Source organism: Geotrypetes seraphini, chromosome 1, assembly GCF_902459505.1.
Source record: "Geotrypetes seraphini chromosome 1, aGeoSer1.1, whole genome shotgun sequence".
In the NCBI taxonomy this organism is placed as follows: domain Eukaryota; kingdom Metazoa; phylum Chordata; class Amphibia; order Gymnophiona; family Dermophiidae; genus Geotrypetes; species Geotrypetes seraphini.
Window position 1 is genome coordinate 99,388,182 of NC_047084.1, and position 19,569 is coordinate 99,407,750.

Below are 19,569 nucleotides of genomic sequence, written 5' to 3' on the forward strand. Positions count from 1 at the left end.
ACCTATTGCCAACTGATAATGTCAAGTGATACCACAAAATGGCTTGAAAAGATAAATTCATTTCCCTACTTTAAAAGGTAATGCACAAACACACTTTATTGGCAGATCGACAGTAATGCCTTGTCATAACAACAAAGATTAGCTGGCACCCCTGGATTACTCACCAACAAGAAATACAGAAACACTGTACAATATATTTTGGAAGGAAAAAATGCTGGAAAAACAGAAAGCTCAAAGTTCTGGTGGTTATCTAGAAGACAGATGTATACATCTGAGGCTCTGTGACCCAGGAGGAAAGAGGTAAAGGCAACTATGACAATACCTCCTGATCTATAAGAAAACTAAAGGCCCACCTACATGAATATATCACAAGCGTCTGGCACACAGAATTAAATATAAAATGCTATGGAGATTAATAATAATAATAACTTTATTCTTCTATACAACAGATTACACAAGAAAGGTCGTGATAGAAGTATTAGATATAGGGCTCCTTTTATCAAGCTGCGGAAGGCGGTTAACGCTTGGAATACCGCTAGTCACTAACGCCTCCATTGACGAGGCGTTAGTTTTTTTGTGTGCTGCGGGGGTTAGTGCATGATGAAATGTCCGACACGCTAACCCCCGTAGCGCACCTTGATAAAAGGAGCCCTCAGTGTAACTTCTGTTAGGAGATAAATCTATCAAACAGTGCAGTTTTTATTTTTTTCCTAAATGTGTCGTAGGTCGGTCTGACTCCGTTAAAGTAGTTACTTAACCAGGATTGCTGTTTGCTTGCTTGATACTTGAGAGTTCTATCCAAAAAGGATTTGTATTTACAGCCAGTAGTGCTTGGGTATGCAAATAGGTTACAATTGCTGGTTGTCCTTGTAGGACTATATAATACGAAATGAGTTAGTAGATAGGTAGGAGCTAGTCCCCAAGCCAGTTTGAAACTGACGCAAGAAAACTTAAACATTATTCATGCTTCCATAGGGATGGGCTGTCTTTTGAAGTGATTTAGGAAACATCAATAATGTATTCTGTCATGTCATGCCATTACTAAACCCCCTCCCACCTTTTAGAAAACCATGATAGCAATTTTTGGCACAGGCCAGCATGCTCAATGCTCTACACTGCTTCCAACGCCCTAACCATTCCTCCAAAAATGCCCCTTTCTGCTCTGGGCAAACAGTGGGATTCAGAGGCCTAAAAAGTCTCTGGATATGTCTAAAAACTATTTTGATTATTGGCACGTGGACAACCTGTCTTTTTTATCGACTTGGGTGGGTTTTTAGACATATTTCTGTTTCGATTATGAACCCCAAAGAGTTCAGATTTCACATTCATAACTGACCACTGAGAAAATGAGTGCGTGGACAAATCTGATCTTCATTTGGAGTGTTATGTCCTTGCCTTTGAATACTTTGTTGAGAGCCTTCATTGAAGAGTGGCCAAGTGCTATTCGGCAGAGTATTTATTTCTTGCTAGTGGCTTCTTTGTTTACGAAAGAGCCCAGAAGATTGAAATATTTTACTTCTATTCTGTCACCTTCTGTCAAAATCTTCATCATTTTCCATGTTTATGATCCTCATCTTGTTCATGTTCAGTTATGTTCATCTTACTTAGAGAGATTCTCCATTCTATTATCTTGCCAATATGGCTTCAGACCCAATTTCAGCACTGAATCCCTGCTGGCCTCTTTAATCTCAAAGATTCAACAACTTCAATCTCGTAATAAGTTTGCTATCTTATTACAATTCGATCTATCTGCGGCCTTTTATGTTGTCCACCACGATATCCTAATTTACCAACTTTCTGAGATAGGCATTGATTCCACAGTCTTAAACTGGTTCTCGAAATTTTTATGATCCCACTCTTACACTGATAACATAAATGGAACCATGTCTTCTCCTTGCAGACCGCTATGTGGTGTTCCCCAGGGATCACCCCTGTCCCCTATTATTTTCAACATTTATATGTCTTCTTTAAAATTCTTCCATCTATCTTCCTTTGAAACTCTATTTACATATGCAGATGACATCGTCCTTATCGAGATAGATTGGAACCTACTAATGTCACCGAAAATATAACAGCTTGCATAACGAAACTCCAATCCTGGGCCCTCTCTGTACAAATGAAGCTGAATGAGTCCAAAACAAAACTACTCTGGCTTGGCCCAAAATTAGATCAGTTACCCACGCTCATTCCACTACCTTCTGGTCCCTCACTGCAGATCAAATTCTCAAGCAAAGTTTTGGGCATCATTATTGACTCTACACTTTCCTTTAATGATCATCTCAACTTTCTGGTAAAAAAATGTTTTTTTAGTCTTCACATGCTGATGAAAGTGAGATCCTGCTTCCGCCAACAACATTTTGCTGTCCTTGTATAATCAATCATTTTTTCCAGACTGGACTATTGTAATTCCATCTATCTAAGTCTAACCAATAAAAATCTACAAAGACTTCAGCGGATTCAGAACACTACGGCTAGGTTGATCTTCGCAATAAGCAAATTCGATCATGTTTCCCCGCTTCTTTCAAAACTTCACTGGCTTCTAGTGATTTCTAGGATTCACGTTAAATGTACCTGCCTAATTTTCAAGATCCTATATGGCATTCTTGCCCCCTAATCCCACTATCCTGGAATTTTTCGAGACCTGACACTACCAGATCCGCCCACATACTCAAACTATCTTTCCCCTCGTTAAAAGGTGTCATGTATGCAGGTAAATTAGGGAAATCCCTTTTCTTCAAATTCACTGAGCTTTGGAATAACCTCCCTGCCCCACTGCGGAACCTAGGCTCATTCCAATTATTCCGAAAGCATCTGAAAACCTGGCTTTTCTCCAAAACATAAAGCTATCTATTTAAAATGTAAAGCTAGCTATCCTCTTCATAACCTCTAATTTCATATTATATCCTTCCCTTATTTATTGAATTACCTGTAAACCGTGTCGAGCTCTATCTTTATGGAGATGATGCGGTATACAAATTTAAGGTTTAATTTAGTTTATTATAGTTTCAGTTCTAATCCCAAGCTGACTTTAAGAACATAAGACTAGCCTTACTGGGTCAGATCAGTGGTCCATCAAGCCCAGTAGCCCGTTCTCATGGTGGCCAATCCAAGTCACTGGTACTTGGCCAAAACCCAAGGAGTAGCAACATTCCATTCAGAATCCTAAAGAATAGCAAGATTCTGGAATCCCAAAGAGTAACAAAATATTCCAGAACCCCAAACAGTAGCAACATTCCATGCTACCGATCCAGAGCAAGAAGAGGCTTCTCCCCAGGGCAGGATTAACCAATAGGCCAAGTAGGCACGTGCCTAGGGCCCGAAATGGTCAGGGAGGCCCGATGAAGGAAGGTATCAACATCGTTTTTTCTAAACAGCGATGGGCCCCTCCAGCATCGATTGGCAACACGGGCCCCACCCCGATCAGCAACACCCCCCCCATTGACGGAAAGTAAGACAAGCAATGCGGGTAAGAAAGGCAACGGGAACTGTAATTTTGCAAGCGGTGCTGCTTGCCCAAAGCTTCCCTCTGACGCAGCTTCCTGTTTCCGCTTGGGCGCATGGTGGGGTGGGGCAGGGCAGGGCAGGGGGGCCCAGTGTACTTGTGTTAATTAATCCTGCCCTGCTTCTCCCATGTCTTTCTCAATAACAGACTATGGACTTTTCCTCCAGGAAATTGTCCAAACCTTTCTTAAAACCAGCTATACTATCCGCTCTTACCACAACCTTTCTCCTTTGACTTATCTCAGTAGACACAGTATGTCTTCCTTGCTGCTGCTGCTGCTGAACTTTGTATCATCTATATAGCTCAGGTTGTTTTTATTTTGGCCACCAACTTTGAAACCAATGCTCTCTTCTTCCAAATTTGCTTTTCTGAAGACGTCTTCACTGTAAAGGTTGAACAGGTTAGGTGACAAGATGCATCCTTACCTGATGCCACGTTTTATTGGAAACCAATCAGTGTTGTCATATTCTGTTCTCACTGCAGTTTCTTAAGTTTTGTAGAGGCTCTTTATCAGCTGAGTTATGTGTGTGGGTATTCCCACTTGTGCTAGAGTCCTCCATACTTTATTGTGGTCCATAGAGTCAAAAGCTTTGCTGTAGTCAATAAAAGAAAAGTATAGGGGCTTTTGGTATGCTCCAATATCCATCTAACATTGGCAATAATGTCTCTTGTTCCTTTATATTTTCTGAAACCAACCTGAACTCCGGGTAGTTCTTGTTCAACATATGATTGTAGCCTTCATTGTATTATTTTCGGCAATATTTTGCTGGCATGTGGAATTAATGCAATTGTTCTGTAGTTGTTACAGTCTTTGGTGTCACCTTTCTTCGGTATAGGTACGAACAGTGATCTTCTCCAATCAGTTGGCCATGATAGTACCTACTGAGCCTTTAATTCGGTTGGAATTCAAACAGTACAAAATGCTGCAGCAAGGCTTTTGCTAGGACAATCAAGACAGACAAGTGCCACCCCATTACTCCTGATTGAAAGCAGGGTGAGATTCAAGATTTTATTGGTGACTCACCAAACCTCTCAGAAGCATAATATCTTGCAGCCAGACTACACAACATACTCCACCACATGCCCTACGCTCAGGCCATGATTTCCTACTACAAATACCCTCTTTAAAAGACATTAAATATAAAAGCACAAGGGCAAGAATGTTCTCAGTAATGGCTCCAGCATGGTGGAACGCCCTGCTGAAGGAATTGAAGCTAGAAAAGGACACCTGAAAATTCAAGAAAGGGATAAAGACTATGCATTTCTCAGACTACAGCAACGAAAATTGTGAGCAGATGGAGGGAGGAAGCAACACAGAGGAAAATAACAGGCTCCTCCCTCCTACTACATAGAAACATAGAAATAGACGGCAGATAAGGGCCACGGCCCACCAATTCTGCCCACCCCAATAACCCTCCCCTTCCTTTCTCTGTGAAGAGATCCCACGTGGCGATCCCATTTTGACTTAAAATCAGGCACGCTCCTGGCCTCGACCACCTGCAGTGGAAGATCATTCCAGTGATCAACCACCCTCTCGGTGAAGAAGTATTTCCTGGTGTCACCGTGTAGTTTCCCGCCCCTGATTTTCCACGGATGCCCTCTTGTTGCTGTGGGGCCTTTGAAAAAGAAGATGTCCTCTTCCACCTCGATACGGCCCGTGAGATATTTGAACGTCTCGATCATGTCTCCCCTCTCTCTGCGTTCCTCGAGTGAGTATAGCTGCAATTTTTTCAGTCTTTACCTGTGAGGCGCTGGGATCCGGTCCACAGCTGCAGACAAGGGAAAGCTCAGAAGACCCGTTCCGGAATTTTGAATTTACCACTGGCAGCGTCTACCAAGAACTATCAAAGCTCAAAGTGAACAAAGCCATGGGACCGGATAAACTGCACCCCAGAGTGCTTAGGGAATTGAGAGATGTCCTGGCGGAGCTGTTAGCTGTGCTCTTCAATCTTTCCCTAAGCACGGGAAGAGTCCCATTGGTCTGGAAAACAGCTAACGTCATTCCACTCCACAAAAAGGGATGCAGGTTGGAGACTGCAAATTATACACCGGTAAGTCTCACATCAATAGTGTGTAAACTTATGGAAATGTTGATTAAACACAAATTAGATATGATCCTGAGCGACGAGAGGCTGAGGGATCCCCACCAGCAAGGATTTACAAAGGGAAGGTCCTGCCAATCCAATCTAATCAGCTTCTTTGACTGGATAACAAAAAAAGCTAGATATGGGAGAGTCCCTGGATGTTGTGTATTTGGACTTCAGTAAGACTTTTGATAGTGTCCCACACCGTAGGTTATTGAACAAGATGAGTTCATTGGGACTAGGAGAAACATTGACTGTATGGGTTAAAGACTGGCTCAGTGTCAGACTCCAGAGGGTGGTGGTAAATGGTACTCCCTCCGAAACATCGGAAATGATCAGTGGAGTGCTGCAGGGCTCGGTCTTGGGTCCAATCCTATTTAATATCTTTGTACGGGACCTGCCTCAGGGACTTTGAGGTAAAATTGCATTATTTGCTGATGACGCTAAACTGTGCAACATAGTGGGCAAAAGCACCGTGCCCGACACTATGACGCAGGACCTACTCTTACTAGAACAATGTTCCACAACTTGGCAACTGAGTTTTAATGCCAAAAAGTGTAAGGTTATGCACCTTGGCATCGGAAACCCACGCAGAACTTACACCCTGAATGGTGAGACCTTAACAAGAACTGTTGCATAATGGGACCTAGGAGTAATCATTAGTGAAGATATGAAGACTACCAATCAAGTGGAGAAAGCATCATCCAAGGCTAGACAAATGCTGGGTTGCATCCGTAGAAGTTTTGTCAGCCGAAAGCCCGAAGTTGTAATACCGTTGTACAGGTCCATGGTGAGACCTCATCTGGAATATTGTGTTCAATTTTGGAGGCCACATTATCAAAAGGATGTGCTGAGAATGGAGTCGGTTCAGCGAATGACCACTAAGATGGTCTCAGGACTCAAGGATCTCCCATATGAATAACATCTAGGTAAGTTGCAGCTATACTCTCTCGAGGAACGCAGAGAGAGGGGAGACATGATAGAGACGTTCAAATATGTTACTGGCCGTATTGAGGTAGAAGAAGACATCTTTTTCCTTACAGGCAACAAGAGGGCATCCGTTAAAAATCAAGGGTGGGAGATTTCATGGTGGCACTAGGAAGTATTTCTTCACCGAAAGGGTGGTTAATCGTTGGAATGATCTTCCATTTCAGGTAATTGAGGCCAGCAACGTGCTCGATTTTAAGAAAAAAATGGGATAAGCATGTGGGTTCGCTTCGAGGAAGTGCTTATGGGGAAGGGTTCTTAGAGTGGGCAGACTTGTTGGGCCGGTAGCCCTTTTCTGCCGTCATAGTCTATGTTTCTATGTTTCTTTTTTTTTTTTTTTTTTTTGAGGCTGAGAATACATTTATTGAGTCAGAATTTTACACAACTAATCTTTCTTTGCAGCTGCTTTTCTCATAGCTGCTAGCACATTGCTCAACTCCTCTCTTTTTCTCTTGGCACGAATGTGAGTCCCAACCCTTTTTTTGATAAACTTCAGAGCACGTTTATCCTTAGACACTTTCAGCAGCTCCATGGCGCGTCTCTCGTATGGTGCAAAGCCACACACCTCACGAATCATGTCTCGAACAAACTTAGTATGTTTGGTGAGGCGTCCTCTTCTGCGGCACTGCCTGGGTTTGGACACGTTCTTGGTAACTTGATGGCCTTTATTAAGGCCAACGGCCATGGGATACCTGATTGCCATTTCTGAACTCTTCGATGGCCACCACACACAACGGAAGGGTTTCTATGTTTCTAATGTGAGCAATACATCAAATTATACCGTGCAAAAGGTTTTTTTTTGTTCTAAGCCATTCCTATTCTCAGTGTATCCATTGCAGAGAGCAGCAATGATTCCACGCTGTGCCCTGACTGAAAACCATACCGAAAGGGACATAACAAGTGGACTGGTTCCACAAAGTTTACCGTCTGTTCCTATACGACTCTCTCTATGATCTTACACATCAATTAGTCTACAATTTCCCACTACAATATCTAAAAAGCCGTCTCTTTTCAGAAAGGGCTAAACTGTGGCTCTTTTCAATAAGGCGGGAATTGCACTGGTTTCTTAAGGTGGGCAATGTACTGTATTGTTATGCATTTTATAATGTAATTTAGAAGTCCCTATTTATTTTGCAATCTTAAAGAATAATTTACTGTGAGTCACTTTGGGTGTTCTGGTAAGGTGTAATATAAGTATAAGATTGATTAGATTTTCCTGAGTGAGTGAACTGAATTCGTTTTGAGAACCTGCTGGCCAGGTTGCCTCCCCTGGCTTTCCATGTCTGGAAAGAAATATACATCATGGTTATTGCAGTATAATTCACAGCATTATACCAAATTCTGAGCAGCAGTCTGCCAAAAAACTAGTGAAGGAAAGGGACTTAGTTATTTTTGCAAGATATTCAGAGCCACCGAAGGTTGTAGTTTTAAAGATAAGATATTTGTAACCACAGAAGTTAAATAACTGTCTGCTTTTATTCTCTAAATCTTGAAATTACGGCAGATAAACTGAGCCTTATCTAATGGAACAATGATATGAAATGGAAATATTAAATTGTATATTACTGTTTGGAACTTGCTGATAACTTTTCAATATGTAGATGCAATAATGTGTAGTTATCAGTGGGACTTCATTAGTCTCCTAGAAAAATAGTCTGCACAATTTGGTCTTTGATGTAGCTGGTTCAAATTTAAATCTTCTTCTTGTGAGATTGTAACATTAGTCACAAAAATTTTTTTTCATTCACTACTTCTCCAGTAACAAATCCTCTATAATAAAACCCTAAGCGCGCATGCGGACTTACAACACTGTGTTCCCTGACAGTGTGATATGTACCTCCGTGCCGAATTCGATTTCAGGCACGTGGGGTGGCTTGCAGCGCGTGCAGTGATTTGAGCGGCGGTGGCGGTTTGACTCCTGCTCTGCCGCTGCCAGGACGCCTCTTCTCACCCCCGGACCAGCAAATGCAGCAGCCGCGGGGCATTTGCTAGGCCGGCCCACTTCGATAAGCAGGGAAGCAAGGGAGCAGGGAAAGGAGAAGGCCTACTGCTGGACAGGGGGATCAGCTAAGAGGTGCTGCTGGATAGGGAGGAGGTAAAAGGAAGGTAGAAGGCCTACTGCTGGACAGGGGGAGCAGGCAAGAGGTGCTGCTGAACAGGGGGGGAGGTAAAACAAAGGGAGAAGGGGTGTTGCTGGACAGGGGGAGCAGGGAAGGGGTGCTGCTGGATGGGGGGAGGTCTAAGGAAGGTAGAAGGCCTACTGCTGGACAGGGGGAGCAGGGAAGAGGTGCTGCTGGACAGGAGGGAGGTAAAACAAAGGGAGAAGGGCTATTGCTGGACAGGGGGAGCAGGGAAGGTGCTGCTGGACATGGGGAGGTAAAAGGAAGGGCGAAGGACTACTGCTGGACAGGGAGAGCAGGCAAGAGGTGGTGATGGACAGCCGAGGAAAGAGAGAGAGAGAAAAAAGACAGACAGGCAGAGAGCGGCCAAGGAGAGAGAGAAAGAGCGAGAGAAAGAAAGAAAGAAAGAAAGACACACACATCTATTCTAGCACCCGTTAATGTAACGGGCTTAAAGACTAGTATAGTATAAACCTGTTGTTCCATTTCTGTGTGTGAAGAAAAATATGAGAGCGTTGTTTTCCTTCTGCTGAACGTAATATATGAATTTTTTATTGAATCTATTTTATCTACTATATATTCGTAATCCCATTTTATGCACCCAGCAAATTGTAAATGTGATAAATCCTAACAGAATCATCAACTACAACAATTTTGTTTAGCATTTGATCTCTTACCTATAACACTTCATATTATTTATGTTCAATTTAGAGGCTTTCTTGTTTGTTTCCTGGAGGCAGTAAAATTCTATAAGACAATTACAGCACCCACAAAGAAATCTCAACGGGAAGTGCTACGGGAAGTCTGCTGATTCTCTGTTACTATCATTTGCTTTTTGCCAGAAGTTGAATTTCCATTAACTATGATTTTCTTGTATCATAGGATTGTCCTACAAGGCTAAGATATTCAGGGCTCCTATTACTAAGGTGTGTTAGCGTTTTTAGTGCACGCAGCAGATTAGCGCGCTAACCCCACGCTACTTGGCTAGAACTAACGCCAGCTCAATGCTGGTGTTAGCGTCTAGCGCATGTGGCATTGTAGCACGCGCTATTCTGCGTGCTAATGCCCTAATGCAGCTTAGTAAAAGGAGTCCTTAGTTATATCAGGTTCATTTAAAGGGCATGGGATTTTCTAATAGATTTATTCAAATCCAGTTCATGAAATTGCATCGCCTGCACAGTCATTCCGTTCACTCATTCTTTTCTTATTACAAGTGGTACCTCGGATTGCGAGTGTTTTGCAAGACGAGCAAAACACTCAGCAAACTTTTGACTCGCAAACCGAGCACTGTCCCGATCAACGAGCACTTACAGGGGATTCCTCTTCCGTCTTCTGGCCAGCCTTCTACATCGGGTGCCTTCCGCAGGTTGGAGGACCTCTGTCTGGGCCTGCGCGGCCAGGTGCTGTCCCTCCTGTGTGTTGCGTGTGACGCGCACAGCGTCAATCATCGGCGCTGTGCGTGTCATGCGTGGCGTGCGGGTGGGGCGGCGCTTGGCTGCGTGGGCTCAGGTGGGGGCTCTCCAGCATGCGAGGGGCATCCGACATAGAGGGCTGGCCGGCGGATGGAGGAGGCATCCCTCTGAAGGCACTGCAAGGTTCTCCGGCAGCTGGCATCACCCCCCCCGAAGTGGCACTGTGGGGTTCTCCAGTGGCTGGCATCCCCCCCGAAGCGGCACTGTCGGGTTCTTCTTCCGATGACGGACGGAGGAGGCAGACGGAGGAGACGGCGCTGCATCACCCGGCCCCGACAGGTACAGACCCTGGGTTCTGGAACCAATCGTTGCTGTTGCCACTATTGTCTATGGGGAACTTTGTTTTGATAAACGAGCATTTTGGATTACGAGTATGCTCCTGGAACGGATTATGCTCGTAATCCAAGGTACCACTGTATTTTATTAAGCAGATAATATAGAAGCGATCATTAGTATTTTTTATCTAGCGCGTGGTTTGCGCATGCTAATCTTTAGGGCGCGCTAAAAACGCTAGCACACCTTAGTAAAAGGAGCCCTAAGGTATATTGGAAGAGCATTCCAATTTTGTGGGGTGATGATAGAAAAGATTTTATGACGTAAAGGTACATAAAGAAATATCAGTCTTAAGGATCCCTTAAGTTTTTGTGGTTACTGTTCTTGTGGTAACACATTTGCTTCAATATATATATATATATATATATATATTTTTTTTAGGAAAATGCAATATAACCTCCTTAGTTAACGGTAAAATGGGTGGGGCCAGAGGTGATAAAACATTTGATCCAGCACTACCAACACTCTGGCCCTCTTTTACTAAGGTGCGCTAAATGCTAGATGCGTTTTTAATGCCAAAAAATGTAAAGTTATGCACCTTGGCAGCAGAAATCCATGCAGTACTTACACTCTGAAAATGGTGAGACCTTAACAAGAACTGCTGCAGAACGGGACCTAGGAGTAATCATTAGTGAAGATATGAAGACTGCCAATCAAGCAGAGAAAGCTTCACCCAAGGCTAGGCAAATGCTGGGATGCATCCGAAGAAGTTTTGTCAGCCGGAAGCCTGAAGTTGTAATGCCGTTGTACAGGTCCATGGTGAGACCTCATTTAGAATATTGTGTTCAATTTTGGAGGCCACATTATCAAAAGGATGTGCTGAGAGTGGAGTCGGTTCAGAAAATGGCCACCAGGATGGTCTCAGGACTCAAGGATCTCCCATGTGAAGAACGTCTAGGTAAGTTGCAGCTATACTCTCTCGAGAAACGCAGAGAGAGGGGAGATATGATAGACATTCAAATATGTAACTGGCCGTATTGAGGTAGAAGAAGATATCTTTTTCCTTATAGGACCTACGGCACCAAGAGGGCATCTGTTGAAACTCAGGGGTGGGAGATTTCATGGCAACACCAGGAAGTATTTCTTCACTGAAAGGGTGGTTGATCGTTGGAATGATCTTCCACTTCGGGTAATTGAGGCCAGCAACGTGCTCGATTTTAAGAAAAAATGGAATAAGCATGTGGGTTCCCTTCGAGGAAGTACTTAGGGGGGAGGGTCCTTAGAGTGGGCAGACTTGTTGGGCCAGTGGCCCTTTTCTGCCATCATATTCTATGTTTCTATGTTAGTGTTTAGCACGTGCTAATCGGTTAGCGCACCTTAGTAAAAGAGGGGGTCAGTCTGAGCCCAACAGAAGTAACTGGTTGAGACAGAAGTGTCCTATTGGCAGAGCTCAATGATAGTTTATCAAGTGAAGGAACAAAGGAATTAGCATTTACATTAAAAAGTAACTGATGGTACTTGTCTGTCCATAGGTTACATAGGACAGACACAGAAAGAGCCCTAGATTGTTATGTTTATAAAAATATTTGATATCCCGCTATAACATAAAGTTCATAGTGGCTTACAGTACAAATGCCAAAACAACAAGATCACCCCAAAAAATTTCACAGAGAAAAAAAGGAAAAAACAAAAATGAGAGAAACTGTGGAAACGATGTACTTGATTTAAAAGAGTTAATAAATCAGAATCAAATTAAAAATTAAAGTTGAAAATAATATAAAAATGGGGGTGTTTAGGACTATTGAATGATAACTAAAGCAATACAACTGTTAGACCTCAGACTGTCTACGGTTTGGTTTTTGGCAGTCCTTTGCCCCACAGAGTGACCCACTCGTTGGTTTATATACTCTTTTGCTGGCTTTGTTTGGGTTTTTTTTTTCACTACTGTGTAACATACTTTTCCCCAGAGAATAGGAATTGAACAGTCTTGATTTGTCACCAATTTCTACATGGTACGATCCCTGAATTTTTTTAAGAATATAATGTCTGGTTATCAACCAACAAGATCATTGCGATCTGAAAATTCTGCATTGCTGAAGACAAACGTCAACCCCAAATATGTGGAAACTAACGGTGATGACCTTCTAGTGTGCAGGAGTAAAATTGTGGAATTCCCTTGGGCAATTTTGAAGTGTAGTTATAGGTGTTCATTCAGAAAGTGGCTTAAAACACAATTATTTGATAATGTATTCCTTTGAAATATTGATTACATTTGTTTGATGATTTGCTGCAAGAGTTGAATCCTTCCATTTTAGTTTGTCTTAAATTGTTTTAACATTTTATGTATGTAACAGTGTTGTAAACCATTTTGGTATAAGACGGTATAGAAATTATTAAAATAAATAAATAATAGACAAGTTACTTGGCAATATAGGCTAACATTTAAAACCTTGAAATGATCTAAACACAAACTAAACAAAAGCCATGTGGGAAATAGATGTGAAGAAATCACAAGGCATCTGATGATATAATGTATAACTAGTGTGACAGGCAGGACCCTGTCTCATCCACAGACTCTGCTGCTAACCCGCATTATGCCAAGCCAGTGCCTATTCCTAGAGAAAGAAAAAAGCATTATAAAGTCCAACAAGCAGGCAATAGGCACAGCAGAAAGGCAGATCAGAAGACCTAAGGCAGCAGCAGCTCAGGATTCTATTGTATTTCCCTATTATTCCTTGTTCCAACCTGCAGAAAGAAAGATTCCCTTTAACTCTTCAGAATTACAGCCTGACACTCACAGGGTTAAAGACAGGGGAGGAGTCAGGAGAGCTGACTTGCAGGAGCCCGGGAGAGATAAAATCTCTACAGCTGAGGGCAAAGGGGAGGAACAAACCAAACTGAACACTCAGCAGTGCTTACCAGGAAACACTGAGAGAATTTGCAGTCCAATTCCTCCGCCATGTTGGACAAGGCAACTAGAAACCCCCAGGCAAGAAAGAAACTCATTTCCTAGGGAAAGGTTAGCTTGGGAGGGGGAGAATTCTGAAACAAAGTTTACACAAGCTGGCTGGGAGAAATGTGGCTTCTCCCAGAGTGGGGGAGGGAGCTACAAGATAGAGAAGGAACTGCTATGGAAATAAATGAGCAGGACTTTGAATCAAATAACCTAGATCACAGTTCTTCAACCGCCAGTCCGCGGACCAGTGCCGGTCCGCAGAAAATTTCTGCCGGTCCACGCAGGGCCGGCGAGATCAAGTCGGCAGTTAAATTTCCTGCCGACTGCGGTTCCTGCTGACTAATGTTCCTCCCAGCCTCAGGCGATCAAGACAGGCTGCCGACATCGGGGCCTTCCCTCTGTGAGCCTCGCCTGTTCGGAAACAGGAAGTTGAAACAAAATAGGCGGGACTCAGAGAGTGAAGGTCCCAAAGTCGGCAGCCTGTCTTGATCGCCGCCCCTGCCGAGTTGCTGAAGAGGGCCGAGGAGAAATTGTGATTAGAACAGAGAGAGCTGCAGATTCAGGTGCAGGTGGAGGGAGATGGTCAGCGTGTGCGAGCAAGATCCTGGGGAGCCTTCACAGTGGCTGTCTCCCCTCTCACCAGCTCTCCTATTTGCCAGGGCAGTGATTTACTGGCAACTTCTTGCAGGCAAGTACTGAGAGCTGCTGGAAGGGGAGACAGCCACTGTAGGAGGCAGGGAAGCTGCTGGATAAAGGGAGAGCTGTTACTGGACTTGGAGAGAGTTAGAAAGAGAGATGCTGCTGGGAGGGGAGGAGGGAAAGGGATGGGAAGAGAGTTAATGTTGGATAGAGGGAGGCGGGAAGGGAGAAGAAGGAGAGATGCTGCTGGGAGGGGAGGAGGGAAAGGGATGGGAAGAGAGTTAATGCTGGATAGAGGGAGGAGGGAAGGGAGAAGAAGGAGAGATGCTGCTGGGAGGGGAGGAGGGAAAGGGATGGGAAGAGAGTTAATGTTGGATAGAGGGAGGAGGGAAGGGAGAAGAAGGAGAGATGCTGCTGGGAGGGCAGGAGGGAAAGTGATGGGAAGAGAGTTAATGTTGGATAGAGGGAGGAGGGAAGGGATAAGGAAAAAAAGGAAGGAGGGAAGGGAGAAAGAAAAAAGGAAGGAAACAGCTGGCAGGGAGATTACAGGAGGGGAAGAGAGTCAGGGTGGAATGGAGAGATCAGATGAGGGAAAGGGGAGAGAGGAATGAGAAAGTAGAGAGACATTGATGCTGGAAAAGGGGTCAGCAGAGAAATGAGAGAGGGATAAAGATGCTAGATCTGGTGTAGGAGAGATAAAAATGAAGAAGGCAGTGAAGCTGGAATGAATGATGTAAAAAGGAGAGAGGAGGAACAGGCTGGATGGACAAGGAAAAGGGGCATAGAAAGAAGTCAGATACATATGGAAGGGGGAGAGGGCAGACATTGGATGGAATGGGCAGATGCTGGAAGGAAAAGAGTGAAAAGAAGATGAAAGCAGAAACCAGAGACAACAAAAGGTAGAAAAAATAATTTTATTTCTATTTTGTCATTAGAATATATCAGATTTGAAATATATATCCTGCTAGAGACATAACTGGGGACTGCAGTATTCTTTTAGCATGATATTTCTGTGCAGCATTCTATAATAATTTGGCTTGTTCAGTTTTCTTGATAGTAGAGGGGAAATATGTGAAGGGGAGGGGAGACAGGGGTTTTGTTGGTCCGTGCTCTGTATTTTTGTATTTATAAAATCACAATTGTTCAGAATATTGTTTCTTTTTATACTTTAATAAAATACGTTTAATATAAAATCATAATTGCGGCTTGTGCAGATGGGATCAGATGGTTTGCGGGGACCGAGCTCGCGGAGATGGGGCGTAAACGGAGTTTTTAAATTTTAGTCCTAGTAGTTTGCCGGTCCACAAAATAATTATTTTATTTCTGCCGGTCCACGGGTGTAAAAAAGGTTGAAGAACACTGACCTAGATTATGACATGGAATGTAGTTATGAACCAGAGGAAGGTGTATTTGAGGAAAGTATTTGTGAATAAAGCTGAGTAGCTGTAAAACCTTCCTGTTTTAAAGTGCAACAAGTGACCCTGTATTAGAGAACTAAAACGGAGGTTTAATTAGTTGCTTGAGGACAGGAGTGTGCATGTGCTTTGGTGCAGTGGGGGAGGGAATCCCTATGCTACTGAAGCCTCAGCCTGAGTTACCAGTAGGGCTGCTTCAGACGCCCAGAGTTTATCTCTGTCCTGAATCACTAAACCATTGGGAACACGGGAGGAGTGCAGGATCATTATTCTGTGTTTGGGTGGCATTTGTTCCCGCACATACTGGCCCCAAGGATAGGAAGTGAGGGCAGTATGGTGAGACATTTACTCTGTGAAGCTGGGCACTTGTGAGAATGTCCGTTGTTGGACTGCAGCCATTTAAAGCAGTCTGGAAGCTGGCTAAAGGCAGGCCAGTTGCCTAGCATTGCTTGAGAGCCAAAGAAAGTGGACTTGTGTCTCAATTACAGAGGCTGCTGGAACTGAGCAGAATTGCAGCCTCTGGCACAAAGACTGTATGAAATAATTGTGCTATATTTCGGGAGATATGATGAAAACCTGAACTTTGGGGATATTATTGAAGGGAAGGCTGTATTTTGGCTGCAAGGACTGTTTGGGAGAGTAGCAGGGCTATTTCAATTTTTTGCTTTCCCTGTATGAAGGAATACTAAGGAAAATAAAATGTTTTTCTGTGTTGGAAAATATATATATATTTTAAAAAAGGACTGGTTTATTTCCATTGGCACTCTGTGAGGACTGGATCCAAGCACTCGTGGTGGGTGTTTGGGGCCTTGCTTGTTTGCGGGTCCTGGACCCTGCCATAATCGCCATCCCTGGTCTTCGTTCACTAACCTTTCCATCCCTGATACCAATAAACTAATATCAAAGCTAGCCTTATGAAGCAGCCCCCTAGACAACTGTCCTCCATATCTTCTTTCAGCATCTCTGCATCATATCATTAACTCACCAACCTACTAAATAGTTCCCTGAACCAAGGGCATCTACCCAAAGAAATGGGCAAAATAGCCTTAACTCCTCTACCGAAAACAGCCCAAGCAGACCTCTCCATAGCATCTAACTACAGACCGATTGCGGGCATTCCGATCCTCACTAAAATCCTTGAGTCCTATGTCAGCAAGCAGCTAGCCTCATACATAGAGCAAACACTCCTGCCTTCACATATCCCAATATGGCTTCCGAAAAAAGCACAGCACTGAGCTTATCCTCATCACTCTAATGAATGAAATCAAACAGTTGCTAAGCTTGGGTCATCAGGCAATATTACTCCAATTTGATATCTCCGCAGCCTTCGACTCAGTGGACCACCAATTACTTCTAACCAAACTCGGAAATCGGAATAACAGGGCCTGCACTGAATTGGTTTGCCGACTTCCTACAAAATTGCAAATACTCGGTTAAAAGGTAAGAATCATACTCCAACCCTTGGAAGGTATTCTGTGGCGTCCCACAAGACTCCCCATTATCCCCAATCCTATTCAATTTATTTATGATCTCATTAGGACACATCAAAATGGAAGTCAAAACTGTTCTATCTTATGCCGACGACATCCTCCTCCTCATCCCCATAACCAATAACCATCCTAATATTGCCGAAAAAACCTCAAACAATATAGATAAAATTCAAACCTGGGCAAGAACAACAAGTTGAAACTGAACGCCACTAAGACCAAAGCCATTGGTTTCCTCACCGCACAACAGAATGTTATATCTAACCTCACTCTTTCATCAGGCATCACTCTCATAATCTACACTATGCATCAACTGCGACTCACAAGATCATACTTCCACCCACACCACTTTGTTCTGATCGTCCAGATGATGGTCCTGGCTCAACTAGACTATTGCAACTCCACCTACTTTGGCATCAACACTACTCTTATCCACAAACTGCAACTAATCCAGAACACAGCCGTTAGACTAATCTACAAATTAAAGAAATTTGATTCAATCACAACCTTCATCAGGCAACTATATTGGCTCCCAATATCATCCCGAATAATTTTCAAATCGTCATGTATCCTACACCAGATTCTATACGGAAACTCAACAGCCCCTCTCATCCAATTATTCTCTACTGTTTGGTCGACATCAAAAAGAATCCTTAACAGAATCCAATTAAACCTGCCATCCATAAAATATCTTCACTACAAGTGAATTTTCCACTCTATGTTAACTTATCTGGGTGTACAAACCTGGAATGACCTACCTGAAGCTATCAGGAAAGAGACAAACTACACCACATTCAGAAAAAAACCTGAAGACTCACCTCTTTGACAATTAACTGTCGTAGGGATCCTTTTACTAAGGTGCGCTAGCGTTTTTAGCACATGCTAAAGATTAGCGCACGCTAACCACACGCTAAACAAAAAAAATACTAACGTAAGCTCTATGGAGGCATTAGCATTTAGTGCATGTGGTATTGTGACAAGGGCTAAGCACGCGCTAATACCACTAACGCACCTTAGTAAAAGGAGCTCTTAGTTTCTGTATAGCTCCCCCTAATTCTAAGTTCACTCCTCTAGCTTCTCCTTATCCCCTTCCCCCACTACTTTCCCTTCCTCTTTGATCTGTCGCCTTGAGCCTGTATAATAATAATAATAACAGTTTATATACCGCAATACCGTTAAGTTCTATGCGGTTTACAAAAGATTAGTGGAGTACAAGTTGAGTTGACGTACAAGTTGAATTAACTTAAGGGATGTGGGGAACAATGGGGAGAAAGGGCAAGGGAGGGGAAAGAGGGAAGTGGGTCGACTGTCTAGGTATTTCAGGAATAGGTGGGTTTTGAAGCGTTTCCTGAATACCTCATAAGGAATTTGCGACTCACAAATGGAAGATTAGATTAGGTTTTGTCTTTAGCTTTAAAGCCTCTCAGTCACGGTTGATCCAACCCCAAGGAACTCGCAGTATTTCAGAATCTTTTAAGAAATTTAGCATGAAATATCTAAGAGACAAAAAAGGAAAGACTCGACGTTAGCGCTTCATAAATTATACCTAATAGATTTTGAAACTGATGCAGTATTACACGACATGTGTACATTGCATTAAAGAAGACACAAGATTGAAAATGTTACTGTAACATATTAAAGATTGATTTCCTCGGCATATGTTGCTATCATTTGACAGAAACAAATGTTTATAATATCAGTATTCTGATAAAACTGGAAAACCAATGTATAACAATGCATCACATTACTGAAGTTTTTCTTTTTTGGCATATTAAAAATAAAACTGCTGATTTATATTATCATATATACTTTATCAACATATACATTTTATATGCTATAATCCATCATTTTAACCATTATTTAGTATGTTTTCAAAATCTTACAAAGGAAAATGGTTTGTAAGAGAGCTTTGTTTTCCTTTTCCTTCTTACATACTGTATTTTCGCTCCATAAGACACACTTTCCCCCCCAAAAAAAGTGGGTGGAAATGTAGGTGAGTCTTATGGAGCGAATATACCTCTCCCCCTCCCCTGGTAACTTTTTAAATTTCTGGTCCAGCGCTGTATTGGCAGTTGCTTTCCACGCTCCTGCCCCTACCTCGCTGGACATCTGCCTCCTCATCTCTTGCGGCGCACAAGGCAGGTACAAGCTTTTAGTGCTTCTGCCTGGCCCCTTGCTACTCCCTGAATGGCTGCCGTCAGTTCCTGCGGAATGTATGAATTGTAATATGTTATTATTTTGTTTTTTTTATATTTTGTGTTTTGAGCTTTATTAGTATGAGTGTTCAATTGTTTCCCCACCTAGTTAATAGGTGGGTTATAAATTAAATAAATCAATCATGATAAACAGTACTACAGTATAGTATAGAGCAGTGGTTCTCAACCCTGTCCTAGGGGATCCCAGCCAGTCGGGTTATCAAGATATCCCTAATGAATATGCATAAAACATATTTGCATGCCTGTCTCCTCCATTATATGCAAATCTCTCTCATGCATATTCATTAGGGATATCTTAAAAACCCGACTGGCTGGAGGTCCCCTAGGACAGGGTTGAGAACCACTGGTATAGAGAGAAGAAATAGGAGGAGATTCTATAACACTGGTCGATTCTTGCCTTCTTCTCTGAGATACGAGA

General features: G+C 42.9%; 1 protein-coding gene across 1 annotated transcript; it reads right to left on the bottom strand.

Annotated features, from left to right (window-relative positions):
- Nucleotides 1-6,918: 6,918 nt before the first annotated feature.
- On the bottom strand, nt 6,919-7,308 carry LOC117352656 (60S ribosomal protein L36). Its single transcript, XM_033929233.1, has one exon. The coding sequence runs from the start codon at nt 7,274-7,276 to the stop codon at nt 6,959-6,961; it is 318 nt and encodes a 105-aa protein (XP_033785124.1). The 5' UTR covers nt 7,277-7,308; the 3' UTR covers nt 6,919-6,958.
- Nucleotides 7,309-19,569: the final 12,261 nt, after the last annotated feature.